The sequence below is a fragment of the Stegostoma tigrinum genome, chromosome 41 (genome assembly GCF_030684315.1).
Source record: "Stegostoma tigrinum isolate sSteTig4 chromosome 41, sSteTig4.hap1, whole genome shotgun sequence".
NCBI classification, from domain to species: Eukaryota; Metazoa; Chordata; class Chondrichthyes; order Orectolobiformes; family Stegostomatidae; genus Stegostoma; species Stegostoma tigrinum.
Genome location: NC_081394.1, coordinates 1,901,808 through 1,922,130, shown reverse-complemented (window position 1 = coordinate 1,922,130; position 20,323 = coordinate 1,901,808). Strand labels below are relative to the sequence as shown.

The following is a 20,323-nucleotide window of genomic DNA, read 5'->3' as shown; positions in this document are numbered from 1 at the left end:
TTACTAGCCTTAATTCATCATTACTGATCATTGCTCATTATTACTGATCATCACTCATTATTACTAGCCTTAATTCATCATTACTGATCATTGCTCATTATTACTGACCATTGCTCACCATTACTGACCATTGCTCATCATTACTGACCATTACTCATCATTACTGACATGTAAACAGTGAACAAGAGTCAGCCACTCGGCCCTTCAAACCTGCTTTATCATTCATGGCTGATCTGATTTTAGCCTCAACCCTACATCCCTGCATCTCCCCCAATAATCTTCCACCCCCTGGACAATTGAGAATCTATCTACATCTGCCTTCAAAAAATATTGAAAGATTCTACGCCCACTGCTTTTTTGAGGAAGGGAATTCCAAAGCCTCACAACCTTCGAAAGAGAAAAAGAACGTTTCCTCATCTCTGTTTGGAATTTATTTTTAAACAGTGACCCCCTAGATTGTCACACAACCAGGACCCCTCAGGATCCTACATGTTTCAATTAAATCAGCTGTGACTCCTCTAAACTCCAGAGGGTACAGGCCCAGCCTTTCCCCATAAGGCAACCCACTCATCCCAGTCCATTAAACCTCCTCCAAACTCCTTCCACTGCATTAACATCCTTCTGTGAGTACGCTGACCGGTTCTGCACACGGTGCAGAGGGAGGTGAAGAGACAACAGAAAATGTGTAAGACACAAAAGAAAGGAACTGCAACAAATAGGAAATACTTTGTTCATTTACAGGATGAGGGCATCGTTGGCTCAGCAGCATTAATTGCACAGAGGGCAGTTAGGAGTCAACCAAATTGCTGTGGGCCTGGAGTCACACGTAGGCCAGACCAGTTTCCTTCCCTCAAGGACAGATGGGTTTTCTCCCCTGACAATCGATTCATGGTTGTCTTTGGACTCTTAACTCCAGATCTTTATTGAAGTCAAATTCCAACAGCTGCTGTGGTGGGATTCGAACCCAGGTCCCTAGGACATTATCTGGGTCTCAGGATTAACAGCCCAGAGATAACACCACTAGGCCAGCGCCTCCACCACGAGCATGACATGAGGTGTGGCAAGGTAACTGTGCGCATTATTGGCACGCTGCCCTCTTTCTGGCACCTCTGAGCACCCGTTGGTGTTTGGAAAGGTCACTGGCGTTTTGTGACTTCCTCCCTGTTTCTTCCCAAGGCAATTGGGGGTTATCCAGAATCAGTTCCACACTCCAAAATGCAGATTTCGGCCCTCTTATATAAGGAAAGCTATTGTTTAATTAGAGGCAGCTCAGAGAATGTTCTCGAGGATGATCCCCATTACAGAGAGATTGTCTTATGGGCAAAGATTAAACAGGCTGGGACTCTACTCACTGGAGTTTGAAAGAATGAGAGGGGATCTCATTGAAACATATGAAGGGGTTTGGCAGAGTAAACACTGAGGTGCTGTTCCCCCTCATGGAAGAGTTTAGGGCCAGAGAGCACAGTCTCAGTTTTAACGGACACCAATTTAAGACTGAGCTGAGAAGGAATTCCTTCTCTCAGAGGGTTGTGAGTCTGTGGAACTCCTGGCCACAGATGGCAGTGGGGACAGAGACCTTGTGTCTATTTAAGGCTGAGATAGGTCGATTCTTGATCAGTTGGTGAATTAAGGGTTAAAGGGAAAGGGCAGGAAAGTGGTTGTGAGAGGCGTGTCATATCAGCCATGATCCTATTGAATGGTAGAACAGGATTGCGGGGCTGAATGGCCCACCCCTGTTCCCATTTCTTACGGCCTATTGGCCTAGAATGGGAATTGCATCGTTGTTTGAACGGGATTGAGGATCTGGAATAATTGTTTCTTCAGAGAAGTCTTCAAGACAGTGTCCAGCTCAGTGACATTTTCCATGTATGTTAAATCTGTTGCTGCATTCTCTGTCTCTCTCTCTCTCTCTCCTCTGTCTCTCGCTCTCTCTCTCTCCATCCTTTGATCATATGTCCTCCATTCACCTCTTGTCACAAAATCTCAAGCTTTCTTTCCTTAAACTCTCCTGCGCTGTACCTTTTCCTGGCCGAGTCCCTTTGCGTTAGTGAAATGCTGAAGTACGTCAGCCTAACATGACAAATCTGCTAAAGCCAAAAACAGGGACTGGCCACAAGTCACAGGATCGTGGTGGTGTGAAAGGAGGCCATTTGGGCCATTGTGCCCACTGTTCTATCCCCGAGTGTCAATCTCCTTCCTTTTCCCCCGCATCCCTGCACAGGGGAGGCAATGGTCTAGTGGTGTTATTGCTGGTCTGTTAATTCTGAGGTTTCCTAGATGCTGCTTGGCCTGCTGTGTTCATCCAGCTGTACACCTTGTTATGAGGGTTTCCATCCAGGTGAAATCTGAATTTAATAAATATCTAGAATTAAGAATCAAACGATGACCATGAATCCATTGCTGATTGTTAGAAAAACCCATCTGGTTCACTAATGCCATTTAGGGAAGGAACCTGCCATCCTTACCTGGTCTGGCCTACATGTGACTCCAGACCCAGAGCAATGTGGTTGACTCTAAACTGTCCTCTGGAGAAATTAGGGATGGGTCATAGATGCTGCCCGGCCAGCGGCACCCTCATCCCGTGAATGAATAAAGAGACGACTTCTAAGCCAATGCCCCTCACCAGTGCCTCAGTTGAACCTGCCCCCAGTGCACTCCACACCTTAACCACTCGCGACACAAGAAAGCTATCTTCTGCCGTCACCCTCACTCCCTTTGCTCGCCATTTTTAATCTCGCTCTTGTTCTATTCGCAAGCATCTTCTTCCCCAAGAGTTTTGAAAACTTTGATTGGAAAACTTTAGGTGGCACGGTGGCTCAGCGGCTAGCACTGCAGCCTCACAGCGCCATGGACTCAGGTTCGATTCCAGCCTCGGGTGACTGTCTGTGTGGAATTTGCACATTCTCCCCGTGTCTGCGTGGGTTTCCTCCGGGTGCTCCGGTTTCCTCCCACAGTCCAAAGATGTGCAGGCTAGGTGGATTGGCCATGCTAAATTGCCCGTAGTGTTCGGGGGTATGTGTGGGTTATAGGGGGATAAGTCTGGGTGGGATGCTTCAAGGGGCGATGTGGACCTGTTGGGCCGAAGGGCCTGTTCCCACACTGTAGGGAATCTAATCTAATCGCCTTCCCAACCTTCTTCCCGAGGAGGATAGCCTCAGCTTCCTCAATTCAGCCTCGTCGCCAAAGATCCTCATTCCTGGAACCATTCCTGTAAATTTCTCCTGCATTCTCTCTCCACTGCATTCACATCCTACCTACAATGTGACACACGTCACTGCACACAATCCAGGCAGAGTAGATGCATACCAATCATCCATCATGGAGACAGACCTTTTGGTCCAACCAGTCCATTCCGAAAATGATCCCAAACTAAACTAGTCCCACCTGCCTGCTCTTGGCCCATATGCCTCCAAACCCTTCTTGTCCATGTACTTTTCCAAATGTCTTTTAAACACTGTAACTGTCCCCACACCCACTACTTCCTCAGGAAGCTCATTCCACACACGGACCACCCTCTGTGTGAAACAGTGCCCCTCATGTCCTTTTCAATCTCTCTCCTCTCACCTGAATGAAATGAGGAGTTTGCACGTTCTCCCTTGTGTCTGTGTGGGTTTCCTCCGGGTGCTCCGGTTTCCTCCCACAGTCCAAAGATGTGCAGACTAGGTGGATTGGCCATGCTAAATTACTCGTAGTGTTCAGGGGTGTATAGGTTATAGGGGGATGGGCCTGGGTGGGATGCTTCAAGGGGTGGTGTGGATTTGTTGGGCTGAAGGGCCTATTTCCACACTGTAGGGAATCTAATAAATCCCCTAGTCTTGAAATCCCCATATCCTAGGGAGAAGAGACTGACCACTCACCTAATCTATGCCTTTCACGCTTTTATAAATGTCACCTCTCAACCTCCGATGCTCCAGTGATTAAAACCGATCCAGCCTTTCTTTATAACCCAAACATTCCATTCCTGGCAATATCCTGGTAAATCTCTTCTGAACTCTCTCCAGTTTAATAATATCCTTCCGATTATGTGGCAACCAGACCAGAGCACAATATTCCAGAAGAGGCCTCACCCACGTCCTGTACCACCTGAACATGACGTCGCAGTTCCTACACTCAAGGGTCTGAGTGATGAAGGCAAGCGTGCTAAACACCATCTTAATCCCCCTGTCTATATGGGGTGCAAACTTCAAAGCATTATGTATCTGAAGCCCTAGTTCTCTCTGTTTGAAAACACCGCCCAAAGCCTTACCATTCATGTTATAAATCCTGTTCTTGTTTGTTTCACCAAAATGTAATACCCTCACATTTATCTAAATTAAACTCCAGCTGACACTCCTCAGCCCATTGACCCAACTGATCAAGATCCCTTCGAAATCTTAGAGAACCTTCTTCACTGGCCATTATACCACCAATTTTGGTGTTATTCACAAACTTCCTAACCACCCCTCCTATTTTCACATCCAGGTTATTTATATAAATGACGAACAAGAAAGGACCCAGACCGATCCCTGTGGAACACCGCTGGTCTCAGGTCTCCAGTCTGAAACACAACCCTCCTCCAACACCTCCTGCCTCCTGCTATTGAGTCAATTTTGTTTCCATTTGGCAATGTGCACCATATTTTAAAGCACAGCTTCAAATTGTGGTTGAAATTATATTAGTAATATTTGGCCACACAAAGGGAGAATAAAAACAGCAGGTGCAGGAAATCTAATTCTGACAAGAAAAAAAAATGTCACTGACCACAAGCATTAACTCTCTTGCTCTCTGCACAGCTGCTTCCTGATCTGTCGAGAATTTCCAATATTTTATGAACTGATGACAGAAATACCTGACCTCTTATTGAATACCCATTTTAGTCAAACACTGGCAGGGCCCAGCATTTATTGCCCCCCGTCCCTAGTTGCCCCCCTTGAGAAGGTGGGGGTGAGCTGCCTTCTTGAACCGCTGCAGGGTTGACCCACAATGTCCCTCAGGGAGGGAATTCCAGGATTTTGACCCAGTGACACTGAAGGAACGGGGATATATTTCCCAAGTCAGGATGGGGAGGGGCTCGGAGGGGAACTTGCAGGGGCTGGTGTTCCCATGTACCTGCTGCCCCTTGTCCTTCCTGATGGAAGTGGCCGTGGGTTTGGAAGGTGCTGCCTGAGGGGCCTTGGTGAGGTTCTGCAGCGCATCTTGTAGATGGTACACACTGCTGCGGCTGAGCGTTGGTGGGGGGAGGGAGTGGGATGTTTGTGGGTGTGGGGCTAATCGAGCGGGGCCTACTCTGTCCTGGATGGTGTCGAGCTTCTCGAGTGTTGTTGGAGCTGCCCCCATCCAGGGCAAGTGGGGAGTATTCCATCCCCCTCCTGACTTGTGCCTTGAAGTTGGAAGGTGGCAGTCTGGTGATGTTGTTGCTAGACTATTAATCCAGAAGCTCATTTTATGATCTGGGAGCCTGGCTTTAAAACCTCCCTTGGCAGTTAGTGGAATTTGAATTCAATAAAATCAGCTGGTATCGCAGACAACCTGATGACAATGAAACCACTGTCAATTGTGATGAGAAACCCTTCCAAAGTAGTGGCACCATGGTATATAGTCGGGAAGGAGTTACAGTGGGAGTCCTCAACTTTGACTCTGGACCCCACGAAGTCTCATGGCTTCAGGTTAAACATGGGCAAGGAAACTTCCTGCTGATTGCCCCGTACCGTCCTCCCTCAGCTGATGGCTCAGTCTCTCCTCAATGTTGAACAACACTTAGAGGAAGCACTGAGGATGGCAAGGACACAAAATGTGCTCTGGGTGGGGGATTTCAATGCCCACCACCAAGAGAGGCTCAGCAGCAGTATTACTGAACGGGCTGGTCGGGTCCTAAAGGACAGAGCTGCTAGACTGGGTCTGCGGCAGTTCGTGAGGGAAAAACAGACTTGACCTCATCCTCACCAACCTGCCAGCTGCAGATGCATCTGTCCATGACAGTATCGATGAGAGTGACCATCACACAGTCCTTGTGGAGACAAAGTCTCACCTTCACATTGAGAATAACCTCCATCATGCTGTGTGGCACCATCATCGTGCTCAATGGGACAGACGTCACACAGAGCTAGCAACTTCAGACTGGGCATCCACATGGCGCTGGGGGCCATCAACAGCAGCAGGATTGTACTCCAGCACAATCTGTAACCCCAAGGCCTGGCATATTCCCCACTCAACCATCACCATCAGGCCAGGGGATCAGCCCTGGTTCAATGGAGAGTGCAGGAGGGAAGGCCAGGAGCAGCATCAGGCAAACCTGAAGGTGAGGTCTCAACCTGGTGAAGCCACCAAACAGCGAAAGCAGCAGGTGATAGACAGAGCTAAGCGATCCCAAGACAATGACAATGTATATTATGAATTTGTTTCGAGACAATTCTTTGCAGGGAATGTATTGAACAGTCCAAAAGGAGTTTGAGTTCTCTTTAGAAAGACAAATCTTTCTGGAATGTTGTATCAGAGATAATGGGAACTGCAGATGCTGGAGAATCCGAGATAACAAAGTGTGGAGCTGGATGAACACAGCAGGCCCAGCAGCATCTCAGGAGCACAAAAGCTGACGTTTCGGGCCTAGACCCTTCATCAGCATGAGAAATAAATGTTCACGGGTTGGCATGTGGGCTCAAATAGATCAAGGTATTGCTATACGGGATGCACCAGGGAGCATTTCACAGCCAATTTCAACCAGGCAAGGTAGCTCTGGCTGTTATTTGATTGTTTGATTTATTTATTTGCTGTCCTGTGTACTGTAATACAGTGAAAAGCTTTGTTTAGGAGAGTACAGACAGATCACAGCAAGCAGCAGATGTACAGATCAGAAAGACTTAGAAGCATACAGGTTACATTATTTGATGCTGGAGAGTCTGTTCAGCCGTCTGATAACAGCTGGAAAGAACCTGCTTGAGCTTGTGTTCAGGCTTCTGTATCTTCCGCCTGATGGAAGAGGCTATAGGAGAGCATTACCAGGGCGTGATGGGTTTTTGATCATGTTGGCTACATTTCCGTGGCCGTGAGCTGTGTAAATAGAGCCCATGGATGGAATGTTGGCTTCTGTGATGGCCTGGGATGTGCACACCAACTTCTGTAGTTTATGGTCCTGGGCTGAGCAGTTGTCGTACCAGGCCATTATGCACTGGGACAGTGTACTTTCACTGGTCCGTCTGCAGATGTTGGTGAGGGTCCTTATGGACAGGCCGAATCTCCTGAGCTGCCTGATTAAGGAGGGGCGATGTTGTGTCTTCCTGACTGTCACATTCACGTCAGGACAGGTTGTTGGTTATCAGCACCCCGAAAAGCTTGATGTTCTTCATCCTCTCAACCTGATTTCCGATGATGTAGATGGGGACGTGTTCTCCTCTCTTCTTTGTGAATTCAACGATCAGATCTTTAGTTTTGCCGACATTGAGAGAGAGGCTGCTATGGCAACATGCAAAGGTTTTTGAATCGAGTGTGGCTTGGCGACGGAACAAAATGCAAAACGGCTGCACTGAGATTTGAACCAGCGTAATCGCTCGCTGAACAAGGCCAGTACTCTAACCCATGAGCTACAACAACAGACAGGAGGCTGGAAGAACACAGCAAACCAGGCACCATCTGGACAAAAGGAGCAGTCAATGTTTCAGGTATAACCCTTATTCAGTCCTGCTCCATCATCATGATAACATATACAAATGTACAGAATATATACACATAGGTCAGTCAACATTTGGATTAATATTTGGATCACAGACCTTTATAAAGTGGAAGAGGGTAATTCTATAAGTAGACGCGCACACTTATGCTGCTCCTTCCCTGCAGATACTGCCCAACCTGCTGTGTTCTTCCAACCTCCTGTCTGTCCACCTTGGATTCCGGCATCTGCAGCTTTTTTGTCTCTAAGACATGAGCCAAGTCTGCTATATATATACCTCAGACGGTGGCTCAAGGGTTAGCACTACTGCCTCACAGTGCCAGTGGCCCAGATTCGATCCCACCCTGGGGCAACTGTCTGTGTAGAGTTTGCATATTCTGTGTCTGTGTGAGTTTCCTCCTAGAGTACAAAGATGTGCAGGTTCGGGTGGATTTGCCATGCTAGATCATCCATAGTGCCCAGGGATATGCAGGGTAGGGTGGGTTGGCCATGCTAAATTCCCCATAGTGCCCAGGGATGTGCAGGTTAGGGTGGATTGGCTGTGCCAAATTACCCATAGTGCCCAGGGATGCGCAGGTTAGGGTGGATTGGCCATGCCAAATTACCCATAGTGTCCAAGGATGTGCAGGTTAGGGTGGATTGGCTATGCTAAATTACCCATAGTGCCCAGGGATGTGCAGGTTAGGGTGGATTGGCTGTGCTAAACTACCCATAGTGCCCAGGGATGTGCAGGTTAGGGTGGATTGGCTGTGCTAAAGTACCCATAGCGCCAGGGATGTGCAGGTTAGGGTGGATTGGCCATGCTAAATTACCCATAGTGCCCAGGGATGTGCAGGTTAGGGTGGATTGGCTGTGCTAAATTACCCATAGTGCCCAGGGATGTGCAGGTTAGGGTGGATTGGCCGTGCTAAATTACCCATAGTGCCCAGGGTTGTGCAGGTTATGTTGGATTGGCCATGCTAAATTACCCATAGTGCCCAGGGATGTGCAGGTTAGGGTGGATTGGCTGTGCTAAATTACCCATAGTGCCCAGGGATGTGCAGGTTAGGGTGGATTGGCCATGCTAAATTACCCATAGTGCCCAGGGATGTGCAGGTTAGGGTGGATTGGCTGTGCTAAATTACCCATAGTGCCAGGGATGTGCAGGTGAGGGTGGATTGGCCATGTTAAATCACCCATAGTGCCCAGGGATGTGCAGGTTAGGGTGGATTGGCTGTGCTAAATTACCCATAGTGCCAGGGATGTGCAGGTTAGGGTGGATTGGCCATGCTAAATTACCCATAGTGCCCAGGGATGTGCAGGTTAGGGTGGATTGGCTGTGCTAAATTACACATAGTGCCCAGGGATGTGCTAAATTATCCATAGTGCTCAGGGATGTACAAGTTAGGGTGGATTGGCTGTGCTAAATTACCCATAGTGCCCAGGGATGTGCAGGTGACGGGGAATGGCCATGCTAAATTACCCATAGTGCCAGGGATGTGCAAGTTAGGGTCGATTGGCCGTGCTAAATTACCCATAGTGCCCAGGGATTTGCAGGTTAGGGTGGATAGGCCATGCTAAATTACCCATAGTGCCCTGGGATGCGCAGTTGAGGGGGGATTGGCCATGCTAAATTACCCATAGTGCCAGGGATGTGCAGGTTAGGGTGGATTGACTGTGTTAACTTACCCATAGTGCCCAGGGATGTGCAGGTTAGGGTGGATTGGCCATGCTAAATTACCCATAGTGCCCTGGGATGCGCAGTTGAGGGGGGATTGGCCATGCTAAATTACCCATAGTGCCAGGGATGTGCAGGTTAGGGTGGATTGACTGTGTTAACTTACCCATAGTGCCCAGGGTTGTGCAGGTTAGGGTGGATTGGCCATGCTAAATTACCCATAGTGCCCAGGGATGTGCAGGTTAGGGTGGATTGGCTGTGCTAAATTACCCATAGTGCCCAGGGATGTGCAGGTTAGGGTGGATTGGCCGTGGGAAATGCAGGGTTAGGGGTTGGGTCTGGGTGAGATTCCCTGAGAATTTTGGTATGGGCTGAATGACATACTCCCACCTGGTAGGGATTCTATCACTTTATACACATCTCCAACATCAACCGCTTTGGCCCATCTCCACGAGCGGTAAAATTGAATAATTCCACTTAATTCTCCCTTCCTACTCTTAGCAATAAATGGGGTCAATCAGTAGCAAGTTGGGGGAAATGACGAGAATGTTTGGAGAAGGATGGAACATTTGGTAGAACTGCACAGGCACAGACCATTCAGGCTATCTGCTCCCTGCTAGTGTTAATGCTCCAGATAATTATTCGTCTGATCCCCTCCTAATCTTATCTTCACATGTTTATCCAGTTTCAACCTCTCCCCCACCGCTGCCCTTTAACATATCGATTCAATTCACCTCGGCCAATTCCCATCTGAGCTGGTCCTACATTCTCCCTGCCCTCCAGGGAAATACACTGCTTCTTCGCTGTAACTCCTCAAACAGTAACACAATTAAATGCAAACAGGGCTGTGAAGACAGAGTTCAGTCACAGGGCTGAATGGCCTCATCCAATATTGGATCAGGCATGCGTTGTCAGCTGATTACCCCTCAGACTTTACAACTACACACGCACGGGACAAATAATCCTGAATGAAACTTGCATGTGCGTGCACATGCGTGTCTCTGTATGTGCGTGCACGTAGACGTGTGTGTCTGCATGTGTGTGTGATTGCCTACGTATGTGTGTATGTGCCTGTCTTTGCGTGTGAGTGTGTGTCTGAGTATGTGTGTGTGTGTGAGAGACAGTGAGTGTGTGTGTATGTCTGTATGTGTGCGTTAGAGTGTGTGTGCGTGTGCATGTGTGTCTGGGTTCATGTGTGAGACAGTGTGTGTGTGTGTGTTTCTGTACGCGTGTGTGTCTGTGTGTGTGTGTGTGTGTGTGTCTGTGTGTGTGTGTGTGTGTGTGTGCATCGACTTATAAAATTGCCATCCTCCACTTTATAAAGGCCTGTGATGCAAATATTAATTTATACTTATGTTGACTGGCCCGATGTGTATATATTCTGTCTGTTTGTATATATTACTGCGATAATGGATGCTTTGCAATGGCAAAGGCAGTGAGTATAGCAGTAACAGGGGTGTGCCTACAAACAGCAATGTTCAGATAGAGTGACCCCAGGCTCCAAGATTTTCAGGGAGAGGTCAAATGAAAGAATTTGATTATGTTTCGCACCTCATCGGAGAGAACCAATAGCCTTGAGGAAGAATCGATGTTTGCTCACTCTCTCAATCCTTATTTCCTCGCTGCTGAAAACCCACCTGAAGTCATCGTCACCACGCACGGAGAGTTCCTGCAGAGGATTTCACAAGCAAACTCATTGTCCCCAGCAAAAGGGAATTCAACCAGCTACAACATTTAGAATAAGAGGAAAAATATCACGCTACAGGAACACCGCTAACCAGTGGTGGTACTCGAAACCACATGGAAAATACCTGTATGACCAGATTTCTGTGAGTGCGATGGAACTGAATAAAATCATTCCAAAGAAGTTTGCGTTCAAGGCTCTTTCAGTGCAGTGTTGGCTTCCTTACCTTTCACACAGGGGGCATGGTATCAAATCCCACACTCTCCAAATGTACACAATAACATCTCAGACAAATCTGTTGAAAAATGTTGAGTGTTCCAGTGTATTGTTCCACAAACTCAGGTGAAGCAGGTATTCAGCATAGCTGAGAGTTAGCCAATGCATCGCAATTTAGCATCAAAGACAAACAATGCAAGAATATGTTCCCAGTGGAAATGTAACACATTAACATGAAGACCAATCTGTTCAAGTCTTACAATGGCCAGACCTCTGGAGAAGGCTTCAGAAATTTCCAAAATGACTCCGTTCAAAAATCAGGCATTTGTTCCTGGACAGCTGCACTTATCAAAACAGTGGGATACAGGTATGGATGTTATCAGTACCGAAGGTCAGTGCTGAGGGAGCGCTGCACTGTCGGAGGGTCAGTGCTGAGGGAGCGGGCACTGTCAGAAGGTCAGTGCTGAGGGAGTGGCACTGTTGGAGGGAGAGGGCTGAGGGAGTGGGCACTGTCGGAGGGTCAGCGCTGAGGGAGTGGGCACTGTCAGAGGGTCAGTGCTGAGGGAGTGCTGCACTGTCGGAGGGTCAGTGCTGAGGGAGTGGGCTCTGTTGGAGGGAGAGTGCTGAGGGAGTGGGCACTGTCGGAGGGTCAGTGTTGAGGGAGTGCTGCACTGTCGGAGGGTCAGTGCAGAGGGAGTGGGCACTGTTGGAGGGTCAGTGCTGAGGGAGTGGGCACTGTCGGAGGATCAGTGCTGAGAGAGCGCTGCACTGTCGGAGGGTCAGTGCTGAGGGAGTGCCGCACTGTTGGAGGGTCAGTGCTGAGGGAGTGCCGCACTGTTGGAGGATCAGGGCTGAGGGAGCGCTGCACTGTCGGAGGGTCAGTGCTGAGGGAGCGGGCACTGTCGGAGGGTCAGTGCTGAGGGAGTGGGCACTGTTGGAGGGTCAGTGCTGAGGGAGCGCTGCGCTGTCGGAGGGTCAGTGCTGAGGGAGTGCTGCACTGTCGGAGGGTCAGTGCTGAGGGAGTGGGCACTGTTGGAGGGAGAGGGCTGAGGGAGTGGGCACTGTCGGAGGGTCAGCGCTGAGGCAGTGCCACACTGTCGGAGGGTCAGTACTGAGGGAGCGCCGCACTGTCGGAGGGTCAGTGCTGAGTGAGTGGGCACTGTTGGAGGGTCAGTGCTGAGGGAGCGCCGCACTGTCGGAGGGTCAGTGCTGAGGGAGCGGGCACTGTCGGAGGGTCAGTGCTGAGGGAGCGCCGCACTGTCGAAGGGTCAGTGCTGAGGGAGCGCCGCACTGTCGGAGGGTCAGTGCTGAGGGAGCGCCGCACTGTCGGAGGGTCAGTGCTGAGGGAGTGCCACACTGTCAGAGGGTCAGTACTGTGGGAGCGCCGCACTGTCGGAGGGTCAGTGCTGAGGGAGTGCTGCACTGTTGGAGGGTGAGTGCTGAGAGAGTGCCACACTGTTGCAGGATCAGTGCTGAGGGAGTGCCGCACTGTTGCAGGATCAGTGCTGAGGGAGTGCCACACTGTTGCAGGATCAGTGCTGAGGGAGTGCCGCACTGTTGCAGGATCAGTGCTGAGGGAGTGCCGCACTGTCGGAGGGTCAGTGCTGAGGGAGCGCTGCACTGTCGGAGGGTCAGTGCTGAGGGAGTGCCGCACTGTTGGAGGATCAGGGCTGAGGGAGCGCTGCCCTGTCGGAGGGTCAGTGCTGAGGGAGCGGGCACTGTCGGAGGGTCAGTGCTGAGGGAGTGGGCACTGTTGGAAGGTCAGTGCTGAGGGAGCGCCGCACTGTTGGAGGGTCAGTGCTGAGGGAGCGCCGCACTGTCGGAGGGTCAGTGCTGAGGGAGCGCCGCACTGTCGGAGGGTCAGGGCTGAGGGAGCGGGCACTGTCGGAGGGTCAGTGCTGAGGGAGTGCCGCACTGTCGGAGGGTCAGTGCTGAGGGAGTGCCGCACTGTTGGAGGGTCAGTGCTGAGGGAGTGGGCACTGTCGGAGGGTCAGTGCTGAGGCAGCGCCACACTGTCGGAGGGTCAGTACTGAGGGAGCGCCGCACTGTCGGAGGGTCAGTGCTGAGGGAGTGCCGGACTGTCGGAGGGTCAGTGCTGAGGGAGCGCCGCACTGTCGGAGGGTCAGTGCTGAGGGAGCGGGCACTGTCGGAGGGTCAGTGCTGAGGGAGTGGGCACTGTTGGAGGGTCAGTGCTGAGGGAGCGCCGCACTGTTGGAGGGTCAGTGCTGAGGGAGCGCCGCACTGTCGGAGGGTCAGTGCTGAGGGAGCGCCGCACTGTCGGAGGGTCAGGGCTGAGGGAGCGGGCACTGTCGGAGAGTCAGTGCTGAGGGAGTGCCGCACTGTCGGAGGGTCAGTGCTGAGGGAGCGCCGCACTGTCGAAGGGTCAGTGCTGAGGGAGCGCCGCACTGTCGGAGGGTCAGTGCTGAGGGAGTGCCGCACTGTTGGAGGGTCAGTGCTGAGGGAGTGGGCACTGTCGGAGGGTCAGTGCTGAGGGAGTGCCGGACTGTCGGAGGGTCAGTGCTGAGGGAGCGCCGCACTGTCGGAGGGTCAGTGCTGAGGGAGCGGGCACTGTCGGAGGGTCAGTGCTGAGGGAGCGCTGCACTGTCGGAGGGTCAGTACTGAGGGAGCTGGCACTGTTGGAGGGTCAGTGCTGAGGGAGCGCCACACTGTCAGAGGGTCAGTGCTGAGGGAGTGGGCACTGTTGGAGGGTCAGCGCTGAGGGAGTGGGCACTGTCGGAGGGTCAGTGCTGAGGGAGCGCCGCACTGTCGGAGGGTCAGTGCTGAGGGAGTGGGCACTGTGGGAGGGTCAGTGCTGAGGGAGTGCCGCATTGTCGGATGGTCAGTGCTGAGGCAGTGCCACACTGTCGGAGGGTCAGTACTGAGGGAGCGCCGCACTGTCGGAGGGTCAGGGCTGAGGGAGCGGGCACTGTTGGAGGGTCAGTGCTGAGGGAGTGCCGCACTGTCGGAGGGTCAGTGCTGAGGGAGCGCCGCACTGTCGAAGGGTCAGTGCTGAGGGAGCGCCGCACTGTCGGAGGGTCAGTACTGAGGGAGCGCCGCACTGTCGGAGGGTCAGTGCTGAGGGAGTGCTGCACTGTTGGAGGGTGAATGCTGAGAGAGTGCCGCACTGTCAGAGGGTCAGTGCTGAGGGAGCGCTGCACTGTCGGAGGGTCAGTGCTGAGGGAGCGGGCACTGTCGGAGGGTCAGTGCTGAGGGAGTGCTGGACTGTCGGAGGGTCAGTGCTGAGGGAGCGCCGCACTGTCGAAGGGTCAGTGCTGAGGGAGTGACACACTGTCGGAGGGTCAGCACTGAGGGAGCGCCGCACTGTTGGAGGGTCAGTGCTGAGGGTGTGCCACACTGTCAGAGGGTCAGTGCTGAGGGAGTGGGCACTGTTGGAGGGTCAGTGCTGAGGGAGTGGGCACTGTCGGAGGGTCAGTGCTGAGGGAGTGGGCACTGTCAGAGGGTCAGTGCTGAGGGAGCGCTGCACTGTCGGAGGGTCAGTGCTGAGGGAGCGGGCACTGTCGGAGGGTCAGTGCTGAGGGAGTGCTGGACTGTCGGAGGGTCAGTGCTGAGGGAGTGCCGCACTGTCGGAGGGTCAGTGCTGAGGGAGTGACACACTGTCGGAGGGTCAGCACTGAGGGAGCGCCGCACTGTTGGAGGGTCAGTGCTGAGGGTGTGCCACACTGTCAGAGGGTCAGTGCTGAGGGAGTGGGCACTGTTGGAGGGTCAGTGCTGAGGGAGTGGGCACTGTCGGAGGGTCAGTGCTGAGGGAGCGCTGCACTGTTGGAGGGTCAGTGCTGAGGGAGTGGGCACTGTGGGAGGGTCAGTGCTGAGGGAGTGGGCACTGTGGGAGGGTCAGTGCTGAGGGAGCGCCGCACTGTCGGAGGGTCAGTGCTGAGGGAGTGGTCACTGTGGGAGGGTCAGTGCTGAGGGAGTGGGCACTGTGGGAGGGTCAGTACTGAGGGAGCGCCGCACTGTCGGATGGTCAGTGCTGAGGGAGCGCCGCACTGTCGGAGGGTCAGCGCTCAGGGAGTGGGCACTGTCCGAGGGTCACTCCACATCCAACAATTCCTTGCTCTCTCAATACTGAAAGCAACGTTTTAACGTTTGTCTGACTGTCAGAAGAAAAGCTCAAACTCAATTAACTGCTGTTTGTCAATGTAAGTGTTTAATTCAATGCCACAAGAGAACATCTCGAATCTGATAACATTACAGATAGAACCTGTGTGCGGCAGGTCACCCCCACAAAATGATTGTAAATCAGTTCGAAAAATTACAATTGAACAAGAGTTTCATCATCAGAGCCACTGATGGTGACCATCGATTATTTTCCTCAAACCTTTTCGAGGCGTCTCAGTGAATAGGCCAATCCCTCGGGAACATTCGCAAAGTGTATATCGCAAGGATAGTCTCTCCATCGGACGGTTTGTAGTTTTCCAGACCTGTCCCAAACAAGGTGGTGAGGAGAGTATGAACTCAGATTTGGGCCATCATGTTGGGGCTGTACAGGACATTGGTTAGGGCCACTTTTGGAATACTGTATTCAGTCCCCGTCTCCCTGCTACAGGAAGGATGGTGTGAAACTTGAAAGGGTTCAGAAAGGATTTACAGGCATGTTGCCAGGGTCGGAGGGTTTGAGCTACAGGGAGGGGCTGGATAGGCTGGGGCTACTCTCCCTGGAGCGTCGGGAGGTGAGGGGTGACCTTATAGAGGTTTATAAAATCATGAGGGGCATGGATAGGGTGAATAGACAAGGTCTTTCCCCCCCAGGGTGGGGGAGTCCAAAACTAGAGGGGCATAGGTTTAAGGTGAGAGGGGAAAAATTTAAAAGGGACCTGAGGGGTAACTTTTTCACACAGAGGGTGGTGCGTGTATGGAATGAGCTGCCAGAGGAAGTGGTGGGGGCTGGTACAGTTACAGCATTTAAAAGGCATCTGGATGAGGACATGGATAGGAAGGGTTTAGAGGGATATGGGCCAAATATTGGAAAATAGGATTAGTTCAGTTTGAGAGATCTGGTTGGCATGGATGAGGTGGGCTGAAGGGACTTTATATGATTCTGTGACTCAGTTGGAAAATCAAAATGTAGCTGTGGTTTCAGCGAGAGACTGCACTGGGACTGAAAGAATAATTGGCAAGACTTTAGATTCATCTCCTCCAGTCTCCCCGAAACCCCAACACCCACCTTCTCTCTCTCTGACCTGTCAGCCTTTCGTTTGGGGTTTCTGCAGCTTTATGTTGGCTTGGAAGGGTGCCCTCAAGCCACCCTCCTGTGTGTGTGTGTGTGGGCCTGTGTGTGTGTGTGGGCCTGTGTGTTTGTGGGCCTGTGTGTGTGTGGGCCTGTGTATGTGTGTGGGCCTGTGTATGTGTGAGTGTGTGTGTGTGTGTGTGTGTGAGTGTGTGAGTGTGTGTGTGTGTGTATGTGTGTGTGTGTGTGTGTGTGTGGGCCTGTGTGTGTGTGTGTGTGTGTGTGGGCGTGTGTGTTTGTGAGCCTGTATGTGTGTGTGGGGGCCTGTGTGTGTGTGTGTGGGCCTGTATGTGTGTGTGGGCCTGTATGTGTGTGTGGGCCTGTGTGTGTGTGTGTGTGTGTGTGTGTGTGTGTGTGTGTGTGTGTGTGTGTGTGTGTGTGTGTGTGTGCGTGCGTGCGTGTGTGTGTGTGTGTGTGTGTGTGTGTGTGTGGGCCTGTGTGTTTGTGAGACTAGCTTCGTGTTTATCACTGCCTCAGATTTCAAAGAAATCCCTTCAGAAGTGCAGTGTGGTCTCATCTGTCCCAGTCAGATCACTCTGTACTTACTTATCAGCCAGTGATTGGGCATAGATGAGGGTTCGGGTGCAGGTATCTCTGCTTGAAATTTCTCAAGCTCCAACCTTCCAGCAGAGTCCCTACCACATGCCTATTAGTCAGATTAAGGTCACAGCCTTCTTCCCTTGGTTAATATTCACATTTAATTCACATTTAATAAATGCTACACTTGTCCCCACACCTCCTCCCTCACCCCCATCCCAGGCCCCAAGATGACATTCCACATTAAGCAGAGGTTCACCTGCACATCTGCCAATGTGGTATACTGCATCCACTGTACCCGGTGCGGCTTTCTCTACATTGGGGAAACCAAGCGGAGGCTTGGGGACCGCTTTGCAGAACACCTCCGCTCAGTTCGCAACAAACAACTGCACCTCCCAGTCGCAAACCATTTCCACTCCCCCTCCCATTCTCTTGATGACATGTCCATCATGGGCCTCCTGCACTGCCACAATGATGCCACCCGAAGGTTGCAGGAACAGCAACTCATATTCCGCCTGGGAACCCTGCAGCCATATGGTATCAATGTGGACTTCACCAGTTTCAAAATCTCCCCTTCCCCCACTGCATCCCTAAACCAGCCCAGTTCATCCCCTCCCCCCACTGCACCACACAACCAGCCCAGCTCTTCCCCCCAACCCACTGCATCCCAAAACCAGTCCAACCTGTCTCTGCCTCCCTAACCGGTTCTTCCTCTCACCCATCCCTTCCTCCCACCCCAAGCCGCACCCCCAGCTACCTACTAACCTCATCCCACCTCCTTGACCTGTCCGTCTTCCCTGGACTGACCTATCCCCTCCCTACCTCCCCACCTACACCCTCTCCACCTATCTTCTTTACTCTCCATCTTCGGTCCGCCTCCCCCTCTCTCCCTATTTATTCCAGTTCCCTCCCCCCATCCCCCTCTCTGATGAAGGGTCTAGGCCCGAAACGTCAGCTTTTGTGCTCCTGAGATGCTGCTTGGCCTGCTGTGTTCATCCAGCCTCACATTTTATTATCTTTAATTCGCCCTGACCTGCTACTTGTTGCCTGGGGGCATTCACAGCTTAAGTCACACACGCGATTGCTCGATACCCTCACAGAATCTCTCGAGCCCCCTTGCAATACTCTCCACATATTGCATGATCCCAAAATCCTCTCAGAAACATGGACAAAAGAAGCAGAGCTAGACCATTCAGCCGATGGTGTGTTATCTACCAGTCAATGTTGTCGTGGCTGGTCTTCTGTCACACTGCTGTATGCCAGTTCTCTCCCCTCTAACCCTTACGTTGGTTAGATTCATGTCATTTTATCTCTTGAATCTATTCAGCAACTCGACTTCCGCAGACTTCGCTGATGCATAATACCTCAGGTCGACCAGCCTCACCTCATTCCAAAGTTTCCTATATGATATCCTTGTCCCGGGCTCCCCCACTCTTCCACCAAGGGACACATCCCACCTCCAGCCCTGTCAGAATTCAGATCTCCTCTCATTGTTCTAGCACTCCAATCTATGTGGGTTCACTCGACTCGATCCTTCCTCCTTTAATTAACTAGTCACCTTAAGAATCAGGGCTGGTGACCATTCACTGCACTCCTTCCACAGCATATATACCCTTCCTGAGGTGAGGAGACCAAAACCGTGTGCAATATTCCCCGTTTGGTCTCGTCAAGGCCTTGTGGGACTCAGTCCTGTTCTCGTACCCCCGTCCTATGAAGGCCAATAGATAGCATACCATCCTAACTGCACTCCGCACTTACTGCTTTCCTTGAATGGCCGTTGTACAGGGGTACCCAGGTCCCTTCGTGCCCTCTTGGTGCCAGCCCTTACATCATCCACCACTCAGTCATCCTTTGTTTTCTCATATCCCTCATGCTCCTTCTCTCCATGTCTTACCGATCACTCCCCATTCTCCCCAAACCTCTGACTTAAACCAATCAGATTTGTAGAAGGGCAGTTTCCACGAGCGAACACAGTATGGTAATTCCAATCTCGATCAGTGCATAGCACTGGAGAAGGATTTAATGAACTAAATCTCTGGCACCAAAACCTCCTTTATCTTTGCCATTGCTTAGGTCTTTCAAGTAATTTAAGGAGCAGGATAATAGGAACTGCAGATGCTGGAGAATCTGAGATAACAAGGTGTGGGGCTGGATGAACACAGCAGGCCAAGCAGCATCTTAGGAGCAGGAAGGCTGACATTTCGGGCCTAGACCCTTCTTCAGAAAAGTTTTTTTCGAGGCCCGGAGCGTCAGCTTCTGTGCTCCTAAGATGCTGCTTGGCCTGCTGTGTTCATCCAGCTCTACACGTAGTTATCTAAGGAGCAGGATAGTAGGGAATAACCAGAAGGCACACAAGGGAACAAGGACATTTATCGTATGCATGCACTGAAGTATCTCCAGAAAATAAACTTCACACTGAAGACAGTATCATTTACAAATGTGTACTCACGGTTAATGGGCACGTGCTGTCCAGTAACAAAGAACCACTCAGTCTGGAAAAGGTCAGCGGTAACACCGCTTATCATTGTGACAACGGAGCCTTGAGGGGTCTCAACAGATTGAAAACTGGGCAAAAGAGATGACACGCACAGATCAATTACAATCCTCCATTGGTGAGGGGATAATGAACTTCACTAAGGTACACAGTTGGCCTGGACTTGGATCAGCTCACACTCAATCCCAGGCTAATGGCTCAAGAACACAACTCCCAACCTCACATTCCCCCATCCAGCACTAACACTCAGCTGGCTCTGCACTGAGGGAGCGCCACACTGTAGGAGGGCCAGTGCTGAGGGAGTGGGCACTGTCGGAGGGTCAGAGCTGAGGGAGTGCCGCACTGTCGGAGGGTCAGTGCTGAGGGAACGCCGCACTGTCGGCGGGTCAGTGCTGAGGGAGCGCCGCACTGTCGGCGGGTCAGTGCTGAGGGAGCCTCGCACTGCAGGAGGGTCAGAGCTGAGGGAGAGCCGCACTGTCAGAGGGTCAGTGCTGAGGGAGGGTCAGTACTGAGGGAGCGGGCACTGTCGGAGGGTCAGGGCTGAGGGAGACCCGCACTGTCGGAGGGTCAGGGCTGAGGGAGCGCCGCTCTGTAAGAAGCTGTGTAGTGTGGAAAATCCCCAGTTATTAGTCCAGAGATGGTGGTAACATCTGTCACTGTGACTGATGTATGAATGCTGAATCCCAAAACCATTTCCAATCCTGCCACAACAGAACGTGGGATCTAATGGCAGGCAAAGTAGAGAATTAAACACCAGTAGTATGGTCAACCATTATGATTATTGTAAAAACCCTTTAAGGTAACCCTTTATTGTAATCCCCTTTAAGGAGGTAAATTTGACATCCCTT

The 20,323-nt window shown here is 51.5% G+C and overlaps 1 protein-coding gene across 1 annotated transcript in view; it reads right to left on the bottom strand.

The window, feature by feature from the left end:
* Positions 1 to 7,271: 7,271 nt before the first annotated feature.
* LOC132206678 (cobalamin binding intrinsic factor-like) overlaps positions 7,272 to 20,323 on the bottom strand; it is a 35,538-nt gene continuing 22,486 nt past the window's right edge. The window contains exons 8-10 of the mRNA XM_059641277.1: positions 19,417 to 19,546; positions 10,937 to 11,024; positions 7,272 to 7,465 (exon numbers count right to left, since the gene is read on the bottom strand). Of these exons, the coding sequence (XP_059497260.1) occupies positions 7,272 to 7,465; positions 10,937 to 11,024; positions 19,417 to 19,546 (412 nt within the window). The remainder of the gene's footprint in view (positions 7,466 to 10,936; positions 11,025 to 19,416; positions 19,547 to 20,323) is intronic.